Source organism: Dendropsophus ebraccatus, chromosome 2, assembly GCF_027789765.1.
Source record: "Dendropsophus ebraccatus isolate aDenEbr1 chromosome 2, aDenEbr1.pat, whole genome shotgun sequence".
NCBI lineage: Eukaryota > Metazoa > Chordata > Amphibia > Anura > Hylidae > Dendropsophus > Dendropsophus ebraccatus.
In genome coordinates this window covers 142,220,726-142,245,625 of record NC_091455.1, presented here as the reverse complement: position 1 = coordinate 142,245,625, position 24,900 = coordinate 142,220,726, and the positions used below count along the sequence as shown (strand labels likewise).

At 38.6% G+C, this 24,900-nt stretch overlaps 1 protein-coding gene across 1 annotated transcript; it reads left to right on the top strand.

The window, feature by feature from the left end:
* Positions 1 to 23,396, top strand: TBX20 (T-box transcription factor 20). The gene is made up of 8 exons (XM_069958415.1): positions 1 to 167; positions 1,725 to 1,962; positions 6,969 to 7,133; positions 7,952 to 8,060; positions 9,243 to 9,401; positions 14,347 to 14,423; positions 22,751 to 22,863; positions 22,964 to 23,396. Exons 1-8 carry the CDS (start codon positions 44 to 46, stop codon positions 23,299 to 23,301), a joined length of 1,323 nt encoding a protein of 440 aa, XP_069814516.1. The 5' UTR covers positions 1 to 43; the 3' UTR covers positions 23,302 to 23,396.
* Positions 23,397 to 24,900: the final 1,504 nt, after the last annotated feature.

Below are 24,900 nucleotides of genomic sequence, written 5' to 3'. Positions count from 1 at the left end.
ACCTTACTTGTTGCTTCTGCTCCTGCTGGAGACACAGTACAGCATGGAGTACACCGCCTCCCCGAAGCCGCAGCTCTCCTCCAGGGCTAATGCCTTCTCCATTGCGGCCATCATGTCTAGCGGGACAGTCAAGGACAAGGACACCGAGAGTACCATCAAGCCGCTGGGTGAGTGACAGAAAGTACATACAGGTATACATGGACGTCTTGTCTCCTATACTATGTCAGCTTGCGACTATATATATATATATATATATATATATATATATATATATATATATATATATATATATATATCTCCAAATATATATATATGTGTGTGTGTGTATCTATATACAAATTCCCCACGCTTTTACCCAGTTTAATACAAAGTATAGTGGCCGTGTCCCTCCCGGGGCTCCTATACATAATGTAGCATGTAGTGTAGCACCCTGTGGCTGGCTGTACGTGGCCCCAGCACTGCCCTCATGCTATATAGCATTATTTTCCCTGAGAAGCTGCCGGGGTCTGCTATAAGCCTGGGCTACACTCCACCAGCCCGCTCCCAACTTCTCCCACAACTGGGAACTGCCGCCTCTAACCAAGAGGGAAACGATACATTATACACCAATACACATAGATGCGTTTCATTCGGGCCCGAAATAACCCGCTATAAATCGGGAGAATAGAAGCTCGTGTAGGGGAAAGGGCTGGGGTTAGGGTCCGGGCACTGCTGCATCTATATGTGATTGTGTGTGTGTGTGTATATATATATATATATATATATATATATATATATATATATATATATATATATATATATACACACACACACACACTAAATAATGTATATACAGTATTGCACTAAAATACATTTCTAACTGGTTAAATCTTGTGCCCATTTATAAGATCCGAGAAACAGAATCGCTCATCCCGCTCCCGTGCTACGTGATAACCTGTGCACAGAGGGAACATTGTAATGCAACTCTCCACACATATATGTATTCCAATGGGGGATAGTATATATGAATAAATATCTTTTTACACATCCTTTTCTCTACGAATTTTAAAGGTGATATCAGAATATGTTGCATACACAAACACGCATGCAAACACACGCACACTCATTTTATATATATATATATATATATATATATATATATAATGCACACACACAATAGGTGTGAATGTGTGTGTGTAAATAATAAAAATATATATGTTTGGATTTTTTTTTTACAACAGCTATAATGTTAACTACTTAAAATACTTAATTTTAGTTTGAGCTTTACCATTTAGCATATTTGTTAGGTTGAAGTATTGACAAACATAAACATGTAAGATTTAAATAAAGTATTTTATCTATCTTCGGATACACACACACACACACATATATATATGATTGTGTGTGTACATATGTATATGGTTTCCTCAAAAGTAACAAAATAGCTATATACCATTTTTCTGCTGTCAGTGGTCCTACTTAACTCTTTAGTACAATGATTGCTTAGGAATATTTTATTGCATATCATGTCCTACCAGCATGTTACTGTAATACTTTTCACTACACTTTATACATGATGTCCCTCAATGACATGACATGAATGGACACTAATGCACAGTTTTATCTTTCTCATCTCCAGCCGAGTACATTCAATTGCTTTTAAATGATAGAGAGACTTCCCAGGACTGTTTCTTGGTGTCTTGGTTAATTCACTCATTTATATATTTCCTTTTCCTTTGTGTTAGAACAATTTGTGGAGAAGTCATCATGTGGGCAGCCTCTGGGTGACATATCCAGTGTGGACCCTCATGGGGACTTCAGCAGCAGCAGCCCTGTTACTCTGTGTACAGAGCCACTAATCCCTACTACTCCCATTGTCCCCAGCGAAGAGATGGCCAAGATTTCTTGCAGTTTGGAAACCAAGGAGCTCTGGGACAAATTCCATGACTTAGGAACAGAAATGATCATTACCAAGTCTGGCAGGTGAGATTTTTTTGGGTCTGAGAACAGATAAAACAAATTTCTAGCTAAATCTGTATATTAAAATTTATCAATCAAGTTACAATGATGATCATTATCAACTAATATATATAGAAAACAAACCTTGCCTATATTATATATATATATATATATATATATATATATATATATATATATATATATATATATATGCAAGGTTTTTTTCTGATTTCAGGCTACACATTGTCCCATGTTGCAATAGGTATTGAAAGGCAATGGATTGCATTTATTTAATGGTCACTCCGAAACATATGTGTATTATCTTGGAGGTCCAGAACATTAAACAAATAAAATCCAGCAATAAAAATGACAGCATATGCATTACACACAATTTGTACAGCCCACATAAGATTCAGCATTGTACATGGAAATTTTCCCCTGGCTGGCCATTTTTGCTTACTAATCCTTACCTCCTAGTGAGATGAAAGCTTCTTTAAGTTGTCCATACATTTCCTCAAAAGACTAAAGAAATACGACAACATTTTAGAGAAATGAGACCAATTCATGGGGTTAATTTCAGTAGAATGCAATTCCAGTACAGTGGAAGAAAAATGTCATAGCAACTCTGTAACTGCAGTGAAAAACATACATATATATATATATATATATATATATATATATATATATATATATATATATTAGAGCGGAGACCTTAAACTAATAAAAAGGCCACTTATAATTACGGAGTGCACTGTTGGTTCCTGTATGGCCACTTTTAATAATTTTATGCAGTAGATGATTTAGCAGCCCTTTTATTTTTAAACTAATGAAATAAAATTAATTTTTTTGTTTTATCTATGACATATTATCAAGTATTTCGATGGTTTCTCTATTTCAGCTTTTATATATATATCCAACCCTTTTGTTCTGGGAATTACTGAATCAGTCTGGTTGCCACCTAGCCCTATCCCCCTTAATGAACAAACAAACACTTACATGTATGGGAAAGATTAACAGTCAGCCAAGCAATCGTTTGGCCAACAGATATTGAAGCTGTATGGCCGCCTTTGGTCCAATTATCCTTGGTGGGGCTAATCGACTGCCTAAAGTGTATGGGGGCCTGCTGACTCTTCCCTGACAGATCAGGCATGTTGGATTTCAAATTCCCATCACTTTGTTCTAAGAGATAAGCCACCATCAGAGCTGTCTTTCTCTCACTGAGAACACTTGAACATTTGGTTGTGCTGAATGTTTATTTGTGTGGGGAGATCAGGAGAAATAGCTGTCAGTCAAATAAATATTTGCCAGATAGCTACAGAAGCATGAAAGGTTTTCTATGGGAATTTGCTGCTGCTCTGGACAGTTCCTGTCTCGGACAGAGATGTCAGCAGAGAACACTGTGTCAGGCTGAAAAGAATACACCACTTCCTGCAGGACATACAGCAACTGATAAGTATGGGAAGACTTGAGATTTTTAAATAGTAGTAAATTAGAAATCTATATGCTGAAACCAGTTGATTTGAAAGAAAAAGATTTTTGCTGGATAACCCCTTTACACAATGCTATAAATATTTGTGTACAGATTCACCACATTAAATAGGATATTTGGTTAATTTGATACTATATAATTTAAAACAGATATAGGACATGCTAGGCTTGACACACAGGCTTCCCTTATTTTAAGCTGTGATTTTATGTAGCTGAGCTAATCATTCGAAGAGCTGCTTGTGGATACAACCAAAAGAATAGAAGAATATACAGAGACGCCTCCAAATCTCAGTATATGAATGCCCCTGTCAATCATACTGAATGTTCTGTTTGTTCAAAGTGAATGTGTGACAATTTCTATCTTCTTAGAGATATATCAGAAAATTGTGAGTGGGGTCCATATATTGAAAAATCACAAAGATATAATTTTATTTTAGTAAATTTGATGCATCAATCGCTGTGCAAGAAATCAGTGTGGCAAAAACTATTGTCTTCACATACTGTACAGACACCTCATGCAGCAATTACTATATCAAAGGTTTATTATTATTATTATTATTATTATTATCATTCACACCAACAGAGGTGTAAACTGAAGCTTCTGAGCCCCAATGCGAAATCTGTAACTGGCTCCCCACCTGCCCTGTGGCAGTTATAATACTAGTGTCTTTCATAAAGGCAGAGGGGCCCTTAGGCCCCCTCAAACTCCAGGACCATGGTGCTACTGCTACCGCCTACAATTAAACTCTTCAGTTCAGCTGAAGAATACATGTATTAAAACAATACTGTAATCAGCTACCCCCACCCCCAAACTGGGTATTGGCCACCAGCTTAGATGAAGTCCTTCCCAGTCATGTTTTCCAAACTGCTCCCGGTGCCTTGGTTTGGCTAAAAAGACTATCTTTAATCCGCAGAGGCTCTGCCTCTTCTTCCTTTTTCCCGGCCTCCTCTTCATTCATATTGCTGCAATCAGTAGTTCTCCTCTTCATCTGCTCGCACATGCGCCATAGTGTACGATGTGGCACAGATGCACTGACGCAGTCAAGCCTCTTGTTTGAAGCTACCATGTCAGAGTTACTGCTTTGTAACCAGATATAAAAAAATAAGGTTATGGTATCTGGAGAACACTGATAATCCTGCTGCAATGCCACTGCCATTTGGAACAGATGCAGGGCCTGTTATTCATACAGTATCTCACAAGCTAGAGAGAAACCTTTATGCCAGGTTTACCCTGTAACACATCAACTATTCTGTGACCTAATATCTCAACTTTGTAGACATACCCTTTTAATAGCAAACATGTCTGTAATTGATCACAAATTGTACAAATACATTAGTAAATAGAATCCATTGTTCATACACCATTTTTCTGGCAATAACATTGAGAAATGGCTCCTATATTTTTGGGGTAGTTTACAGTAGGTTTTTACACCTCTGAGAATAACAACAGATGAGTGAGTAGCTTCTTAATCTATGCCTGCAATACAGCAGAACAGATACATTTATTGTTGTCTGTTGATGAGACTCTACATCCATCAAAATAGATTTCTTTCATTTACTTTATGATGAAAGTGTTGGTTAAGTGTATACAGTTATCACTTTCTTTTGATGCCGTGTTGAAAATCAGCTAATAGCCTATAAGCTAACATGTAATCAGACTGTGCAGTAGAGTAGAGGGATGTCCCTATACCTCTGAACATAACCTAAACATATCTATACACATTCAGCCTATGTTCGCACATGGGAGTTGGTTGAAAACAGAGAAACTGTGCAAGTCCTTCTTCCATTATAATTTTTCTCTGTCTGTTGCACTTTTGATTTTGAATACAAATACTGACTGACAGAGACAAATTGAGTGAGAGCAAAAACACTTTTCATGATAACTTAAATTTAAAAAATATAAAGTATTAAAGGGGCCAAAGTGTCCAACATCAAATGGCTCTATGTGGAAAAAATTATTTTGCCTCCAAAATTAATTTCTATCTGTACTACTTTTAGATACCAAAGACTTGGTATCTAAATAATATAATAATCATTTATTTACATCCTTTAAGAATGGAGATGTGCGAACTTTTAGCATGTGCACGCTTGAGTTTGCCCAAACCCGAATGCTCTGCCATAGGCCATAACCACATAAGATTTCTTTTTGGACATTTGACAGCCTTTATTTTACGGACATCATTTCGCAGCCAAATAACATCTGTTATTTCAAAATAATGGCTTAGATTAAAACAATAGCTGTTAGTTTGAAAAAACGAATGTGAAACGACTAAAAAAAAATATTGGGTGGTCATGCCTTTAGGCTGTATCCATGTTTTCCAGGACTCCCTAGGGCTGCATCCAACTTTTTCAGCCACCGGTAAAGAAATGCCGAGATTCACTCATCTCTACTAAAGAGGAATGGAATATGGATAAGACAAAAATATTTAGTTCTCTTATCTTTTCTGTGTGTTAAAATCTTTGAGTTGCTGTTTGTGATTTATGTATCTTCCAGTAATTCTTTTTAAGTACAGTAAAGATAAAAGTAATATTAATAATGTACCAAGTATTGATCTATAAGGAAATTGCTGTTGTGTACCCAAACTATGATAAGCTTTGCTGTAGAAATATGTCTTGAAAAAGCAGTACTCACCATTTCATGAAAAATCTTTATTTTATTGTAATTTCATTACAATAAAATGCAGGACAGGAGATTCCAAAAAGGAAGCTTTTCTTCTTCTGAACCTCCTCTCTGGCTTTGTTTTAATTGAATTGCAAATAAATAAAGTTTTCTTGAAGCTGGCAAGTGCTGCTTTTCTCCTTTTTTACAATGTATGTTTTCATTGCCCTCTAGCCTCTCTGATAGAGTGATGCTGACTTTCTTTTGTTCTGTTCTATTGGAAAATTTGCTGTAGAAATGTTTTGATGATCTGAATGCAGTGTCTATGTTTTCACCTATTTGTAGTAGTATTAAAGAAGCACTGTCATGAAAAAAAAAACTTCTGATTTGTCAGAGAAACAAAAAGACTTGATCCAACAGCATCCAGTAGTGAAGATGGACAAAGACCCTGGTGGGTCGAAACGTTGCCACTGTGTATGTTGCTTGAATAAAGATTTACCATCTTCACTACTGAATGCTGTTGGATCAAATGTTTTTGTGATCTTTAAGGCTTTTCAACTGGAATTGGAGACCCTCTGATGGGCATCCCATTCCTACTACAGTAAGGGGCACTCTCTGCACACGTTTTGTGACAGGTGCTGTTGGACTTTTTCTTTTTGTGGTATGTCAGAGAGACATGTCAAAAGTTTTGATCGGTCAAGGTCTGAGTGTTCAGGAAAACTGGCATAGAGAAATCCGCACAAGAGGGAGATGGCCACATAATGGAAGTCTATGGGGCACACAGAACGGGAAGATGACCACTCATTCCTCTGATCATTTAAGGTCTGAACAAGATATGTCTCCCTGACATATCAAAAGTTTTGTTTCATGACAGGTACACTTTAGTATCATGACAACTATCTTTTTTACCATTATTATTTTTTATGTGTCTTGTCCCTTCTAGGCGGATGTTTCCCACAATCAGGGTGTCATTTTCAGGTGTGGATCCTGATGCCAAATACATAGTTCTAATGGACATAGTGCCAGTTGACAATAAGAGATACAGATATGCCTATCACAGATCCTCCTGGCTTGTAGCAGGAAAAGCAGATCCTCCTCTACCGGCTCGGTAAGTTCTAAAAGTCCCAATTATGTAAATCTGCAGTGTCAAATTCTTAGCAAACACAATACACGGGAGTGTACCTTCATTCACGCATCCGTATTTTTCATCAGTATTTGCTGATCAGCAAATACTGAATCCTTTGCAACTTATTAATTTATATGGTGCTATTCATACATCCTGTAAATTTGCTGATCCACAACCCCAAAAAATAGGACAGGTTGTAATGCGGTCCTCAATTGCAGTACAGATACTCCAATAGAAGCCTATGGGAAAGTGCTTAATTTGCGGAGAGCACATTGTAATCCACAAAACCATCCGCAATCGCAGATCCGCATTTTGTGACATCACAAAGCTCATTTTTAGCTTGCCATCTAACTACACTTTTAATTTGCGGATCCACAAAATACGGACCACAATACAGAGCACACTACAGATACACAACGAATGATTTTTTTGTGGATTGCAAATAAAAAATTTGCAGATCACAAATTTCATCCTTGAAAATATACTGAAGTGTGTGAATGTAGCCTAACACTTCAGTGTATTTCTATATAGATGATCAATTTTGGCTTCTATCATCATCCCTTGGTTATTTCTTTTTTCTGTATCCTGTGGTATCTACCAGAGGGAGCTTTTATGTATTTAATAAATACAGTAGATGGAACTATAAATCAGAATCTTTTCTGGGACTCTTTTGTTATCCGTTGCTGTGATAAAACCAATGGGAAAGTAAAATAACTAGTTGATCTGTAAAGAATTGTGCATGTACAAATAGATTTGGATTTGTGCGTTTTGTATACATTCTAACTCTCCTATTACTGCAGGTTATATGTCCATCCAGATTCTCCATTTACCGGTGAGCAATTGCTAAAGCAAATGGTTTCCTTCGAGAAAGTCAAGCTCACAAACAATGAACTGGACCAACATGGTCATGTAAGTGTGTACATTTCTAAACAGTAAGAGCAAGGTCACATACAGTGCAGGCCCCAAAATAACATCAGCACCATGACTGAAGATTGCATTACTCATCCAGCCACAAGTGCTGGGGCAGATTAAAAAAAAAGAAGAGGATAGTGCCATTCACATGTGTGATATGATGAGAGGAAGAAGCATGGACAGCTTTACAAGCAGCCCAGATAATGCTGTGTCTTTGATAATTGTCAAGCATTCAGAACATGTGTCTTTAGATTTTTTTCAACGTAAACATTTGTAACCATAAAAACTATGTCCCCTGTTATGAATTTTGTTACTGATAATTTGTGAAATTTCAGTATTATAGGCTCTGAAAGCAATTTATTTGTATCACTTCATAAGTGCAACAAAGGTAACATTCATAAACAGAGTCATTTACACAGTCAAAGTTAAAGAGCATATCCCAAGATTAAAACTTGTCATCTGTCCACAAACAGAGATAGTGAAGTACAGCTCTTGGTTATCTTGGGCAGGTTCTATGGGCAGGCCCTCAGCGAGTGACTGGAACACATAATGTATGCTTACAAGGGTCCCCTGTTCTCATGGTTCTCATGAGAGGTGTGGGTCCCAGCTGTTGGACCCCCATAATCAACTACTTATTACCTACCCTGGGGATAGGTGATAAAGTTTAATCTTGGAATAATCTCTTTTATAATAGATGTTTTGTGAAGACACTAGTGAACATGTGTTCCATATGATGCAGTAGGCAGGGAGCCACATTACAGAGTGGCTATCCATTTTGGAATAAGAGAGGAGTTCCAAATGGGAGAGCTACGTCTGACTCTTAAAAGCCTAATAAAGCATATAGACAGGGATTGTCATTGTGGGACAACCCCTTTAAACAACATTTTAACTGTGTTCTGCTACAACTAGGGGATACTACTAGTATGGGACTCATGGAAACTGTGTAACTCTTTAGCCAATTAGGCAGAATTTTGAGAAATTACCTGAAATTTCTATAATGATATTTTATTTATGCTCAAAGGGCTTGTTATCTGACTATACTAGATAGTTTAACTTCTCTAAATTGGTTATATTGACTCAGTTTAAAAGTTTATATTACACAGTTTAAAGTTATAGGAATAAAATAATGTTGATACTCCATCAGTAACAAATGTGGTCTCCTGCATTCTTTTGGTTTAGATCATCCTGAACTCCATGCACAAGTACCAGCCAAGGGTGCATATCATCAAGAAAAAGGACCACACAGCTTCTCTGCTGAATCTGAAATCAGAAGAATTCAGGACATTTATTTTTCAAGAAACAGTCTTTACTGCTGTTACAGCCTATCAAAACCAATTGGTAAGCCCAACGTATTGTACCAGAGTACACAAGAAGCTTTACACTTAAGAGACTTATCACACAAAATGTGAAAAATAAAGTTTGTGTCATACACCCTTCTACTCGTAACACTATCCATGTGAAAACTCCATTGTTATTTTCACCCTTTTTAGCCTATTTCTTTGCCCATCTACAGCTATAGTCTCTTGGGCTGGCACCAATGTGATAAAGTGTGACAGATGTATTTCCCAGGAATACACTCTGGCCCTTAGTAACTGCCTTGTTTCTAGAGCTTTGTTCTCCCATCTTCCTCCACTGACCTCCATTGTCCCTACCAGTTTATCCTTTTTCTCTGTTATCTGTGCTCAAAGGGATACTCCAGCCAAATTTTAAAAACCAAGCAGGTTAGGTGAGTGGTGGGAACTTAAGGTGTACCTGTCATTTTATCTTTCAACATCTAAATTGCTGTTATCATGCTGTAAAAAAAAAGTTATACACATTTGAAATCCAGGTCCAGTCTCCTGAAGGCAGCTTTTTAATGCTGGTTGAAAAAAAGAGACTAAATACATGAAGTCCCAGCCAGTACAGAGTGACATTGCTCTATGTGTATATAAATCAATTAATTGCATTGTCTATGAGCTCACAGATAATCTGGGAAACATGGGACTTCCTGAATGTAGACTCTGAAAAAAAAAAGAGTCAGAATACAGGAAGTGCCATGTTTTCCATGATAACTATAAAAAAATTAATGTAAATTGCATATATGCTTTATAATCACATGTACTGTTAATATAGGTTTAGAAAGTTATAATGATAAGTACACTTCAACAATCAAAAGATTTTTTATTTTGACCATCCACTGGTCTCCTGTATCTCTCGATTCCTGAGTTGTCACGACCCCACAGGAATTAACTGCTCAGTCAGTTAGTGACTGCAGAAATGTCCCACCTCGGTTACTGATTGGCTGAGCAGTGCTGTGACATCACAGGATTGGGAGATACAGGAACCATTGGGTCACCGTGAGTAGTAGCACTGCAGGGTTTAAGTATAGCTTGATTGTTATGTTCCCACAACCCCCTGCCCTCCCTGGTTTTTTATGTCTCCCTCAGAGTATCCCTTTAAGCTGGCTGTGCATAAAAGAATGCACAGCCAGAAAAGAACAGGAGGTTCTCCCAATGCACTTTCTTCTACATATATATGTGTACAGCTGAGGGTAAAGGAGCTACCAGATGCTACTCCTGTTAAACTAACATCCATATGTTGTCAATCCGGACATGCATGATTTTTGGGGAAGCCAGTTTTATATTGCTGTCTTCTCAATTGTTCAGATATCACATCATATACTGCATGTGGCAAAGGGGTGTTTTGGATCAAGGGGTGTTGATAGATATGGGCAACAAATTATAAGCAACAACCCCTTATTTGAGCGTTTTCTTATTTCCTATAATGAAGTCATGCCAAAGCGCATTATCAATGTTTAAGCGTATATGAATATTGTAGGTTAGGCATACACATTCCCCCAGATCAAATATACCATTATTCATAAATCATTAGAATAAGTACATTTTCTGCCCTTTTCACTGCGGTTGCTAAGGATTTGATTTAATTTAGTTTTTCTTTATTGGATAAAGGATAAACACATTACACTTTCAACAAACTATCTCATAATTTAGGATTTAAAGGTCAGGTTTCAATCTGAACAGTCAAACCACTTTGACAGAGTTGAAGCATGGGTCAACAGCCATGCTTAAAGATGGCTTTTGATAGATATTTGTAGTTATTGCCTGACAGGTTGGACATACCAAACAAAATCTAGCATTAGAACATTTCCAGAAAAGAATCTATGCTTTTCTCCTTTCCATCTTTTAGGGGGGGAAAAAAGGGGAAAAGTTAGAGAGAATGTAAAAGCCAAATTTGTGATTTAAAACACTGACTGTATTACCCCTTGGTGCTGAAGCTAGTTTGGGCCCCAATGACCAAGCTAATTTTTCAAAATTTGACCTGTCTCACTTAATGTGGTTATAGCTCTAGGATGCGTAAACGTATGCTAGTAATTCTTTTTTGTCACATATTGTGCGTTATATCAGCGGCAAAATTTGGTCACTAGCATGTGTGTTTTTACAAAAAATATCATTAAAAATTTTGGGGAAAATCATTTATTTTCCTTTTTTCAAACATTAAATTTACGCTATTCAGCGTTCGTTAAAAGTAATATAATAAATGTATTCTCTGGGTCACTACAGTTACGGCAATACCAAATTGGTATTCTTTTTTTAACTTTTACTACGTTGGCAGAATAGAAACTATCTTCCGGAATAAAACAACAAACACTGTTGCCACCTTGCAAGAGCCATAGAGTTCTTATCTTTTGTATTATGGAGCTGGTTTTGAGCTCATTTTTCTGGGAAGATGTGCAGTTTTTACTTATATTACGTTTAAAATACATATATGTCTTTTTGTTCTCTTTTATGACTTTATTTTTTTTTTTTACAGTGTGCACTGTGTGGTAGAAATACATATATTTTTTTTTGCTGTTTTATTTTATCTTTTTTTTTTGCTTTTACACTAGTATACATTACTGTACACTAGTGTACATTACCCAGCGATCTTCTGATTTACTGTGCAGTGTATTGTCTATGTCAGCACTTTGACATGGCTGTGTAGAGGCTTATCCATAGCAATCCTGGAGGCCTTAAAAGGCCCCCAGAATTGCAGTGAAGATGATCAGAAACATAGAACTCACAGTGGGAATTCAGATCAGGTCAGTATACATCCTCACCCCACTGAAACCTGTTACATGATGTTGTCATGATTTGACAACAGGCATATAATGGGTTAACTTACCCAGAGCGGCAGCCATCTTCTACAGATCTGTTGTTCCAATATAGGAATGACAGCTCTATGTATTTTCGTACAGCTAGAGTGGCTAGCCATTTTGTGGGGGCTGTGGCTGACAGTTATATGGAGGGCTGTGGCTGAGGCTACTATTGAGACTTAAAGCGACTCTGTACCCACAATCTGTCCTCCCCAAACCACTTGTACCTTTGGATAGCTGCTTTTAATCCAAGATCTGTCCTCGGGGCCCTTTAGCAGGTGATGCAGTTATTGTCCTTAAAAACAACTTTGAAAGTGTCACTGTCATTAAAAATTTTTTTGCAGAAATCAATAGTACAGGCAATTTTAAGAAACTTTGTATTTGGGTTTATTAGACAAAAAATGAATTTATATCATGAAAAAGCAGTTTGAAGCTCTCCCCCCTGTCTTCATTGTTCTCCTATGGAGAGAGGGAAATGAGACACCAAAACAGGACAACAAAGAGTTAATTTACAACTACATGACCCGGCTATCTCCTCTGACAGTCAGCACTGACCTCTCTGACCTCTGAATACAGCTGTCACCCAGCTCTGTGCCTGTAATCCTTTGTTCTCCACTCTCGCTGCCGACTCATGTCCCCCCTCCCCTCTCTCGAGAACAGACAGGGTTGTGTCTGATGCAACAAGTCACAATTTCCTGATATTTTGCAGTGAGTGGAAAAGAGGAGGGAGGGGGGACCTGGGAAAAGTCTTTTTAAATGCAGATAATGGCATATTTGCCTAATAAACCCAATTATAAAGTTTCTAAAAATCGCCTGAACTATTGATTTCTGCAAAAAAACAAACAAAAAAAAACGACAGTGACTCTTTAAGCTTGCAGCCCTGTGCCAAACTGCTGTGGCCTAGAGTATCTGTGCCCTAATTTTGCACCACCCCTACATCCCACCTCCCCATCCTCCTCATCATTAGGAATGCCACTGACAGGATTTTTCCTATTCCTCTGCAGTGAAAACTGCACATGTGCCTTAACGATCCAACTCATGTGACATTACACAGATTACACAGATGATGAATAGTAGAAAATCTGCCTGGAGCATTCCTAATGATGAAGAGAGCGAGGAGGAGGGACAGAGAGGTTGTGCCAGCCTAATGCATAGTCACTCTAGGCCACGCCAGTTTGGCTAAGGGCTGCAAGTTTAAAAGTAGTTTTTTAGGACAACAACTGCATCACCTGCCGAATGGACCCCAGGATAGATCTTGGATTAAAAGCAGTTATCTGAAGGTACAAGCGGTTTGGGGTGGGCAGATTGTGGGTACAGAGTCACTTTAAGGTAGCAATTACAAGGGGAACTATTGTTCTCGATCATAGAAGGGGCAGTGGTTGGCACTGTGGCTAGCAATTATAGTGGTGAACTAAAGCTGACAATTATAGGGGTGAACAGTGGCTGAAGAAGATGGAAGTGAACTGTGTTACATATTGGGGGTCCGTGGCTTGTCACCTGCTGCTGGATAGATAGATATATATATACAGTATATATATATATATATATATATATATATATATATATATACATATATATATATATATATATATATATATATATATATATATATATATATATAGGGGTGCCTGCAGCTAGACTTCTATAGGGGTACCTGTGATTATCCACAGGTGCCTGCATAACAGCCCCTGTGGATAATCACCTATTAGGGAATATTGGCAATATTTTACAGCCCCACAGAGAATAAATGTAGCGCTGGCCATTGGACGATATAAGACATTTCTACTAGTTTTGTTAGACTCAGAGTTTGTAATAATGGCAACAATAAAGATAGAATTCTTTCAAAATAAATCTGGATGGGAGAGATATAGGGTGAGCTGTGACAGCCTATGTGGTCTTCTAGTGTTTGTGAATAGTTTCATTAAACCATCCAGGTGTGATTTTGCATATTGTGTAAAATGGTCCTGCATGAGTGGCACATGACATATGAATAGTCATTTTGGTGTGCACTGTCCCTCATACAAGTAAGAGTGACAGAAAGTAGAGATGATATAAAGAGGGTGAGATGTTATGATATTAATTGATGTAGTTTTGTTTGGAGATATGCTAATTTGCTAAACTTGGAATCATAGTATGACCTTGTCTTTATAGATAACCAAGCTGAAAATTGACAGCAACCCTTTCGCTAAAGGATTCCGGGACTCATCTAGGCTTACTGATATTGAGAGGTAAGGGGCACTTATATGATAAGATAAAATATATTCGCGTCTCAGCTTTCTACTTTTACACTTTGAATGTATTAAAATATCATTTTTTTTAAACACTCTATAAAACATTACTGTTATGAATTTTTTTTAATACAGCCTTTTCAAAGGGGTTTTAAATAAAAAGTTTTATTCTATTCTATTTAAGTATGTTTAGAGTGCAGTTAAATTGGGGGGGGGGGGGGGCGGGTAGCCCTTTTACACTGGCTGAAAAATGCTGGAAATGCTCTTTCGGCCAATTATCGGCCTATGTAAACGTGTCAGTAATCAGCCGAGGAGCAGTAAAAAATTTTTGCCATAGACCATTGCAACACTTTTTAATGTCCATACAAACAATACAGTGATTGTTTGTGCAGCCCAGTCGCGCAATTATTCATACTTTCTAAAGGCACTGCAAACTAGCTCAGATCTCGCCTTGCATGGCCCCATATCTTGCTGCATAAAAAACACTTATACTTAGCTCCATAGGTGGATTATAATGAGGGCAATCTGGGCTACCAACCGGGGCCCTGACCTCCAGGGGGGCCCAGTGAGATTGCCCTCAAGCATCTCTTGCAGAGTGGAGGAGCTGCATGTGTACAAGTAGAGGCGGCTTCTGGGCTCTGTCTGGTGTCAGCTTTATTTTTTTCCTCTATTATAGGTTTTGAGTTCCAGGTTATTGGAGGAGAGAAGCAGTTGCCAATGGCAACCAATGAGAGCACAGGTTATTGAAGTGGGGACAGGGCTATAGGGGGTGTGGTTAGTGGGGGGGGCACAATTTCTGAACAGCCTGGGGCCCATGGTATCCTTAATCCACCCCCTACTTACCCTGTTCACTGGCAAAGCCAAAAAGCCCAGAACCAGCCAACAGCCAATCAATAGCAATAGCAGTGTCACGCCTATTGCTATTGATTGGAGCCACTGGGGACATAGAGATAGCAGCTGGATAGGGAGGGGGTAAGTAAAAGTTTCTTTTTTTCTATTTATCTGCACAGTTAAATTTTAGGGGGGAATTACTGAAATATTCATTTGAAGGGGTGGCTATTTTCTTCCAGAGGCAGCGCCTGTTCAGGTGTGGTTTGCAATAAAGCTCCTCTCACTTCAATACAAGTGCATTGCAAAACTGCAAAGTGGAGACAAAAGTCAGGCTGTTTCTGGAAGAAAATGGCTATGTTTTTCTAATGCTGGATAACCCCTTTAAGTGTAAACAGCATTAATCCAAAGGTAAAGGGGTCACCTGGTTTAATAAGTTTATTTACAAATACAGTGGTGCCTTGGCTTACAAGCATAATTCGTTCCAGGACTGTGCTTGTAATCCAAATCCACTCTAAAACCAAAGCCAATTTTTGATATCACTGATATGCAGACAACTGGTACCACAACCCCAAATAATGATTTTCTTTATTCTGAATAACATGTAGAACAGATGAAACAAACAATGAGAAACAGCTGAATATGTGATGTTATCAGTTACTGTACAGTATAGCAATCGTCATGTGGTGTATAATGTATAGTAAGTGCATAAACCTGAAAAAACAGCAGCAGTTTGTAGATACAGAATGGAGATGCAGATCCCTATAATGCTGTATTGTAGTACAACAGGCTAGAATAGAGAAGCAGGGCTGCTGTCAGAGGTCTGTGTGGTCACATGACAGCAATGGGGAAGAGATGTGTGTTCAGCATGGACCAATCAGGAAGTGAGAATCACAGAGCTGTGCAGAAGGACAGTGACAGAAACTTTATATACAGCAGTTTGAATGGATGAGTGTAAGTGCAGGCAGATTATAGCTGCAGTATGTATAGCTGAGTGTAAGTGCAGGCACATTATAGCAGGAATGGAGAGGATGGAAAACAAAAGGGCTGACAGAGACTGCAGGGAGTATGAAGGAATGAGCAGGACATATGTGGGCACATAAATGCAGCGCTCTCTGTCCGGGGAGAGAGGGGTTACAGCTATAAAGAGATTACCTCCACAGTCCTGACCCCTGATGCAGGCACCAGCATGAAGTGGATCTACCATGATTTGGAAGGTGAGGGAGACTTCCTGGGTCAGAGTACAGTGCTGTAGACCATGTCCCTCCCGCACTCCTGCTCCCACTCAGTACAGGGAGCTCTTAAACCAAAGCAATGCTCTTAGACCAAGTTACAATTTTAAAAAACTGTGAGCTCTTCTTGCAAAACGCTTTTAATCCAAGTTACTCTTAAACCAAGGTACCACTGTACCTGGAATTAGATGGTAACAGAGGGGATCCGCCATTTATGACCTTAATTTAGTAACCAAAGCAGAGAGTGGCTAAACAAAGCATTTGTTATTCTGGAAGAATGGCATATCCATGCATTACACAGAAAGTAAATTGATTTAATTGACCACCATATAATGCTTAAAGCGGCGCTATCAGCAAGTTCTTCCCAGAGAACCTGCTGATATGCCGCAGTAGCTGTGTCCCTCAGTAGTATATTGCCATTACTTTCACCTCTCTCTTTGCCCGCATTGTTTCTAAAATCTCTAAATGCTCTTATGCAAATTACTTGCTTAAGAGCATTTAGCGCGTTGCTCGGGGCCAGAGAGCATCCCCGCGACCGCCCAGCCCTCCCCCTCCCATCCCGCTCACTATGCATATTCATAACTGCATAGTGGGCTCTATACACGGTGCTATGCAGGGAAGCAGTCCCGTCGGAGTGTGTGAATCCCCTGAGCCGCCGCTGATCCTCCAGGAGGTTCCTTAAGACGTAAGTATGTACTTAAACTTACGTCTAAACTTATGTCTTGAGGAACCTCCGGGAGGATTGGCGGCGGCCCGGAAGATCCACGCATGCGCTGGAAGCAGCCCATCTCCGACAGGACTGCTTCCCTGCGCAGCCAGCGTGTATAGAGCCCACTATGCATTAATGAATATGTATAGTGGGCGGGACAGAGGGGGCAGGCTGGGCGGGTCACGGCGTTGCTCTCTGGCCCCGAGCAACGCCCTAAATGCTCTTAAGCAAGTAATTTGCATATGTGCATTTAGCGATTTTAGAAACAATGCGGGTGACAAGTCCCCATGGTGATACTGCAGGGAAATTGATCGCATAATACCGAGATCCTTTATAAATCACAGCTGGTCACCAGAGGTCATATCGGTAAGTCACCCAGTGATCAGCTTATTATGATGAGATCCTTCTAGCTAAAAGAGATTTTATAGCAGTACCACAACATAGAGTCCCATAGAACTGAATGGAGCAGTGGTCTCGCTAGTGCACTACCGCTTCATTAATTAGGTCACTTGAGGACCTCCATTCTTGAAATTTTAGATGTCCAGCTGCTGGGATTATACATTGATCACCTGTCCTGTGGTAAGTAATAAATGTTTTTAGGGGGAAACAACTTTAATATCATGTCCATGGTCATTTTAATATTCATAGATTTTCTCATGGAATTTGAATATTTTTAGACCAATAATGATGTTCCTGTTACAGCTTGGACACCATGGATAGAAACGTACAACATTATCTAAGCTTCTATCTACTACTAGAGATTGCCTTGTTGTCTTTTATCACAATTAACAACAAAGGTCAATACTAGATTTAATAAAAATATGACTTTTTGTTTATTCTATTTTAAAAGGTCAGTAGCTAAACATCAGACAAAGGTCATAGTAAATACCGTACTAAAAGCAAGGACAATGACTATTTAAATATTTTACCATCCTATTTGACAAAATACAATGATTTTTCTTACCAAGCATCTTAAAGTGACATTGTCACCCCCTATTTGCATTTTGACTGCTCTCCACAGGTGTAAGGGTAAATGTTACAGCTTTCATTACTTATTTTATATCACACCTCATGGTGCTTGTTCTGGTAAAAAGTCATTTTTATCACCTGTGGACTGGTATATGGGGGCGGGGCCTTGCGGCCTATGTGCCACATCGCTCCGCCCCTAGCACAACTTAGCCCCACCCCATCTGTGACGTCATCGCCGCATATGCCCTGCCCCCTCAGAGGCCATTGGTGTGGGACAATCTAGGGAGGTGGGGCCTAGAGTTTTAGGCTGGCCCTTCCAATGGCTGCTGAGGGGGTGGGGCCTATGCGGCGATGAAGTCACGGATGGGGCGGGGCTAAGTGGTGCTAGGGGCGGAGCAATGTGGCACATAGGCCGCAAGGCCCCGCCCACATATACCAATCCACAGGTGATAAAAACAACTTTTTACTAGAACAAGCACCATGAGGTGTGATATAAAATATGTAATGAAAGCTCTAACATTTACCCTTTTCACCTGTGGAGAGCAGTCATAAAATGCAAATAGGGGGTGACAGTGTCACTTTAAGCTCTGTTCATACTACCATCAGGGGCTCCTTTTGGACCCTCTGTCAGCAGTTTCTCATATATGATGGAAAGAATACTTTATCATACAGTCAATTACAAACACTATAGTGGAACATAATGGACATGTATTTCATTTTTTGCTTTTATGACAGCAAAGTGGAAAATAGAAAGCTTTAAAATCAACTAAAAATGCAGATACTGCAGGTAACATGCTTGAAACCAAAAAATGCAACGGGCCAGACTCACAACATTTAGTAATGTATTCATTTACACCTCTGCTCATTCTGGGCGTTGGAGTCTTATTGACAGTGCCCTGTCCATATACATGGAAGGCGGTTAATCACTGAATAGGGTTGTCCACTGGACTCTTAAGCAGAAGTATTTATTGTTAGTTACTTTGATTCTTAAGGGCCTTTTATAGGCTAACTATTGGGCAGGAGCATTGCTGGAAATGCTCCTTTGGCTAATAATCGGCCTATGTAAGGCTATGTTCACACACTGTACAAACAACGGCTGTTCCACCGTAAACTGCCCTTCTTTAAAGCTGCCTATGGCCAGAATTAATGATAATGATCATTAATTCCAGCAGATGATAGCGTTAAACAATCGACATTCACGGAGGAGCAACCGTTGTTTGTACAGTGTGTGTATGTAGCCTAAAAGTGACAGTGATTAGCTAAAGAGCGTAAAAACGCCCAGCTAATTGCATCTTTTATGCTGCTTTATGTATCACTATTGGCCGCACATCTTCCTTCTGTAAACAGGAGGTGTGCAGCCAAGAGCAAAGGGAAACTGACAGCTCAAATATACATACATATATATATGTGCCGTCAGTTTCCAGATCACACAAGCCTGCCTAGTGTGCTGCTGTGTGATTCGGCACAGTCAGCTCCTATCCCAGTCTCCACGCTGCTGTGTAGTATCAGGGTCTGGGGTGACAGGTTTCTTTTAATGACTTAAGGTTCACGCTAAACTTTTTCTGACTAGGGAGCTGTATTGGGGTCCATTTTTTGCACATTAGTCTTGTTTGTTTTTCCCTTTTTTAATTTGAAAAATGGGAAAAGTGGGGGTCATTTTAATTTTTCTTATGAGATGGATTTATTTAGACTTTGAAAACTTAGGGGACTTGTATGAGCAGTCACTAGAGTGTTCATTCATATCAATGCAGTTCATATATATTGCATTGATCCTTTTGATTGGCACTCTATTGGCACAGTTGCTGAGCCAGACAGCCACAGGAGGGCCTAGCAGAGACCTCTTTCTGTCCTGTGTACAGGATATTCTTACTCAAATGGGAATTCTGGAAAAAAATAAATGCAAAGAAACTTTTGGATGCCACTTAGAGCTCGCCTTCCCTTCATGTCAATGTTTTACTCTAAATAGCACTCTTTCCTTCTGGAGAGATTTCTGGCTTGGCATATAGGGGGTCATATTGTGAGACTCCTAGAGTGAACACCGACTTGAAAGGAAAGTTACCTTTCAATGAGAGATGCTGTGCATATTCTTCTTCCCTGGATATCTGAGACATGTAGCACCTCCTGGAACAATGCCTTAATCCAAGGGCTTTTCAGAAGGAAGGCCTACCTTACAGATATCAATTTAGAATACCTTACAAATATGCATTTAGCATAAATATACACACACAGCAACATGCACATATTCATTTGTCAGTCATTTGGAGTACTGCAAAACTCATCAAGGCAATGTTCACACTATGTAAAAACAACAGCCGTATTTCATAACAACAGCCATTGTTGTGTACACAATGGCCATTATTTTTTAAACAATAATAAAGTGTGAACATCTGGATGAATTTCTTAACTTCCAATTAACATGATGCTTGGCTTACATCCGAGGAGGTCTGAACAAGAAATAAATCATAACAAATGATGGAGTTTGTAGTTATTATTAACTTTAAACCATTTTGGGGAGTTTTAGGAAGGCACAGTCTATAAACTAATTCAGTCAAGGTTACTACAATTGGATAATGGCTTACAAATAGGCAAATGGAAATGGGTCATGTTAGTGGGTAAGCAAACAACATCTGACAAGTATTGTAGAAGCTGTTCATCATCTATTGTATAATCTATCACAGCAGAAAGCATCTAATATGTCAATTATACCGGCAGGAATAAATGGTTTGTGTATATTTCACTACAGTCCTTCTCAGCAGTGGCCTATACGTTTCATTTTCAAATGTTTAACACAGCCTTTCCCCTAAACAGCCTTTAGGGAAAAATCCAAATCAGATCAATTGATCTTTAGAGAAGCAAATTGAATTAGTCTGGAGTCAGTTAGTGCACTAAACCCCGGAGTAATTGGATTGCTTCTTGTAACTGATTAGAATCTGCTCCTATTTGAAACTAGCATTGAGGGATCTCTGCTAGGAAAAATCTGAGGAAAAAATGAGTCTTTTTACGACATGATGACAGAAACTGCAGCATTCTGCTCTAATTGAATATTATATTATAAATATATATAGGTTTTATCTGAAGCCTCCAGAAGAAAAATTAGGAGTCATTTACCCCAATTTAATTTACCAAATTGTAAACAATTCCTGCCCAATTGTATCATTGTTTTAATTAAATGTCCAATATTTTCCAGCATTAACTGAGCTAAGAAAATATATATGAAAATTTAAACTGAGATACTCACTAAATAACATGCCTACTTACTGATGCATTCTCTGTTTTTCCCTCTTTGTTTACAAAAAATAAATAAATTCCTGTGTATGGGGAGGGCGGGCGGAGGGCGGGAGACATACCTGACGGCCATCGGTTATTGAAGGTGTTTGGGGGCCTTTAGGGAAAACAAAACAATTCCAAAACAAAGAAGAATAATTAATCAAAAGACCAAAATACTAAAATCCTCACAATTAAAATACAATTTAGACCAATCTTAGACAAATACGTATTCAAACTTCATGGAGATGTAGTGGGTTAAACCATAGTTAGGCCTTATTCACACGTTCTGTGTTTCACAGACGATATGGATGTGGAAGGCCTGTAGTGTAGCCCCCCACACACACACACACACATACACCAGCATCATCAATTTGATGCTGGGAGCTAGGAACCTGTATGAACATGTAACGATGGAGACGCTGTCGTGCGGTATTGGGAAATTAGACTACAGGCCTTCCACATTTGTCTTGTATGTGAAACATGGAACATGTGAATAAGGCCTAAGTAAAATGAAACAAGAGATAAAAATATTTCCATCTTAATATAAATATTATTTCTGTAGTATTTTTATATTAAGAATATTATGAGATTTACCCTCCCAACAAAAGGGCACAAATAACCATAATCAAATGAACAGTTCTATCCACTAGTACACTACATTTAGGGTACAAACCCACTTGACGTATTTGCTGCGTGAATCAGTCATAAAAATAAGCAGGAAAAACGCAGGTTGGCTTTATACGATTGTTCTGCGTTAAAATACGCAATTGCGTATTTTAACAACTGATGCTTTGCTAACAACAAGCTTCACGCTTCAAATATACGCAATTGCGTATTTTAACGCAGAACAATCGTATAAAGCCAACCTACGTTTTGCCTGCTTATTTTTAAGACTGATTCACGCAGCAAATACGTCAAGTGGGTTTGTACCCTTAGGCTGGGTTCACACTATGTATATTTGAGGCTGTATTTGTGAGGCTGTATAGCAACCAAAACCAGGAGTGGATTGAAAACACAGAAAGGCTCTGTTCACACAATGTTGAAATTGAGTGGATGGCCGTCATTTAATGGCAAATATTTGCTGTTATTTTAAAACAACGGCTGTTATATTGAAATAATGGCAGTTATTTACCGTTATATGGCGGCCATCCACTCAATTTCAACATTGTGTGAACAGATCCTTTCTGTGTTTTCAATCCACTCCTGGTTTTGGTTGCTATGAGGACCTGACTTGAGGACCAAATACAGCCTGAAATATACTGTGTGTGAACCCAGCCTTAAGGTGCGTTTTCAGACTGAACAATGTCTGTTTTATTATACAGGGAAAGTGTAGAAAATCTTATACAAAAACACTCATATGCACGATCTCCCATCAGGACATATGGAGGAGATGATGATGTTTTGGGTGAAGATGGTCAAGTGGTACAGAGCAGAGGTAAGATGAGATACACTTAAAATGATAATATAGAAAAGAATGTGTTGTATTTTAGATTCTAATCCTAAAGCATTGTAATATTTGTCTTAATGTTCCATAGGATCGGCTTTCACAACATCTGACCTGTCGCTTACATCCTGGGTATCCTCCACAACTGGATTCTCTGGTTTTCAACACCCACAAGCGTTGACGGCACTGGGTACTAGCACTGCTTCTCTTGCCACTCCAATCCCTCACCCAATACAAGGATCCCTTCCTCCCTACAGCCGACTAAGCATGCCTCTCACACCTACAGCTCTTGCAAGTACCATGCAAGGAAGTGGACCTACATTCCCTTCCTTCCATATGCCCAGGTATCACCATTACTTTCAGCAGGGGCCTTATGCAGCCATCCAAGGACTGCGACACTCCTCTGCCGTGATGACCCCCTTTGTATGACTGTGAGTTGAAGCCTAAAATATATATACATTAATATATGGAGCAGTTAAGAGATAACAGGGTCACATACACCATATGCCATTGCAAGAAACTATAAATGAGAAAAGCATTGAACCTCTTCAAATAACTGGACTCCAGCCAAGCATGTTCTTAAACCTTGAAGAGATGAAGCAAACCTCAGCCACTATAACCTTTTTCAGTCATAATTTGGCCAATAACCACACTGACATAATGCCACCTAAAAGGTCAGTCCCTAGAATATGTACAGTTTGGAAGTTGTTACCTCTCTGTTACTGAATATGTACCTAGCTTCTTGTCCATTGCTGCTTTAATATTTCAACTGGAGTGGCCCAAGAAGGCTTTAAACACAGGATTATATATTGAGCTTTTGCCATATATATTGCAATAACTCCTCAATATTATGTCCATTCGTTTCAAGCCCAATGCAGACTGGTTAATATGAGATGCAGTGCATGTCTAAACACCCTGTGGACATAACATAAGCATCATATGGACCAGCAATACACAACTCCACTTTACACATAAGACTTTTTTTCATCTCTGTATCATGACCGTGTGGAGAATTTTGAGACGTTCTCTAACAAAAGGAACCTGAGAAGACCAATCTCTAAGGCCACCATTTGCACTTGAGTGCCAATGTTTAGCAATAACAAAGGATTGGGGTATTTTGTATTTGTTTCAAATTCTTATTTTTTAAGAACAATATTCATTAGAGTCAGTTTTATGGGCACAAGTAACACTTTGTGGTTGATGAAACTAATCCGCAGACTTGATAAAAAACTGGACTACAACCCTCTTTGTACAGTTTCCGTGGTGGTAAAGTTAGATTTTAAAACTCTGAAACTATTAACATCAATTTGAAAATAATATTTAAATTGTCCCTTTAAAATTTAGTATTGCTTTGAATTTTTTAAAACCACCGCTTTGTCAAGCAGATTGTTAATGTCGTGTTTATTTTATATATTTTATAACTGTTAAAGTATATTTTATTATTTATTGAACTATGTCCAAAGCCTGCAGCAGTCACTTCTTTTTATTCACTGATACAATTTTTAGGTTTAAGAGAAAACATTTGTGAAGGATAAACCTGTAGTTAAGGTTTAAAACTGGGTTAACTCCAAGTTGTTTAAATTGAAAGGTATCCTACTACTACTTTATATATTAAGATGTCAAATGATGCACAAATGGCAAATCATGTCTTTGTCCAATGCTGATGCTGACAGACAAAACTACATAGATTACTAGAAGATTACACAGGCAAATAGTTGTGTAATAATAGTATATTTAAGGGCTTTTCTGCTTTAAAAAAAACTTTATGAAATACCCTTACTGTTTTTCTCCTTGGGAAACCCTTTTATTAGTTTAAAGCACCTCTCATTCTGGAGGATCTTCAGAACAGGATTTCATCAAAACATGTCATCATTCATTTTAAATGAACCAATAACCTCACATATACCTAATACTAATAACAACTTTATTCCAATAAAACGTGTTTCCCACTATTATTAATATATTTACAATAATGGTAAGATATAAATCCCTTTAATTTCCTGTAAAATTTGGTCTTTAAAGTGGACC

Excerpts from the sequence above, each read along its gene's own strand:
- TBX20 (XM_069958415.1), top strand. The coding sequence starts at position 44 with ATGGAGTACACCGCCTCCCCGAAGCCGCAGCTCTCCTCCAGGGCTAAT. Across the intron at positions 168-1,724 it reads GAGTACCATCAAGCCGCTGG|AACAATTTGTGGAGAAGTCA; the intron begins GTGAGTGACAGA and ends CCTTTGTGTTAG. Across the intron at positions 1,963-6,968 it reads ATCATTACCAAGTCTGGCAG|GCGGATGTTTCCCACAATCA; the intron begins GTGAGATTTTTT and ends TGTCCCTTCTAG.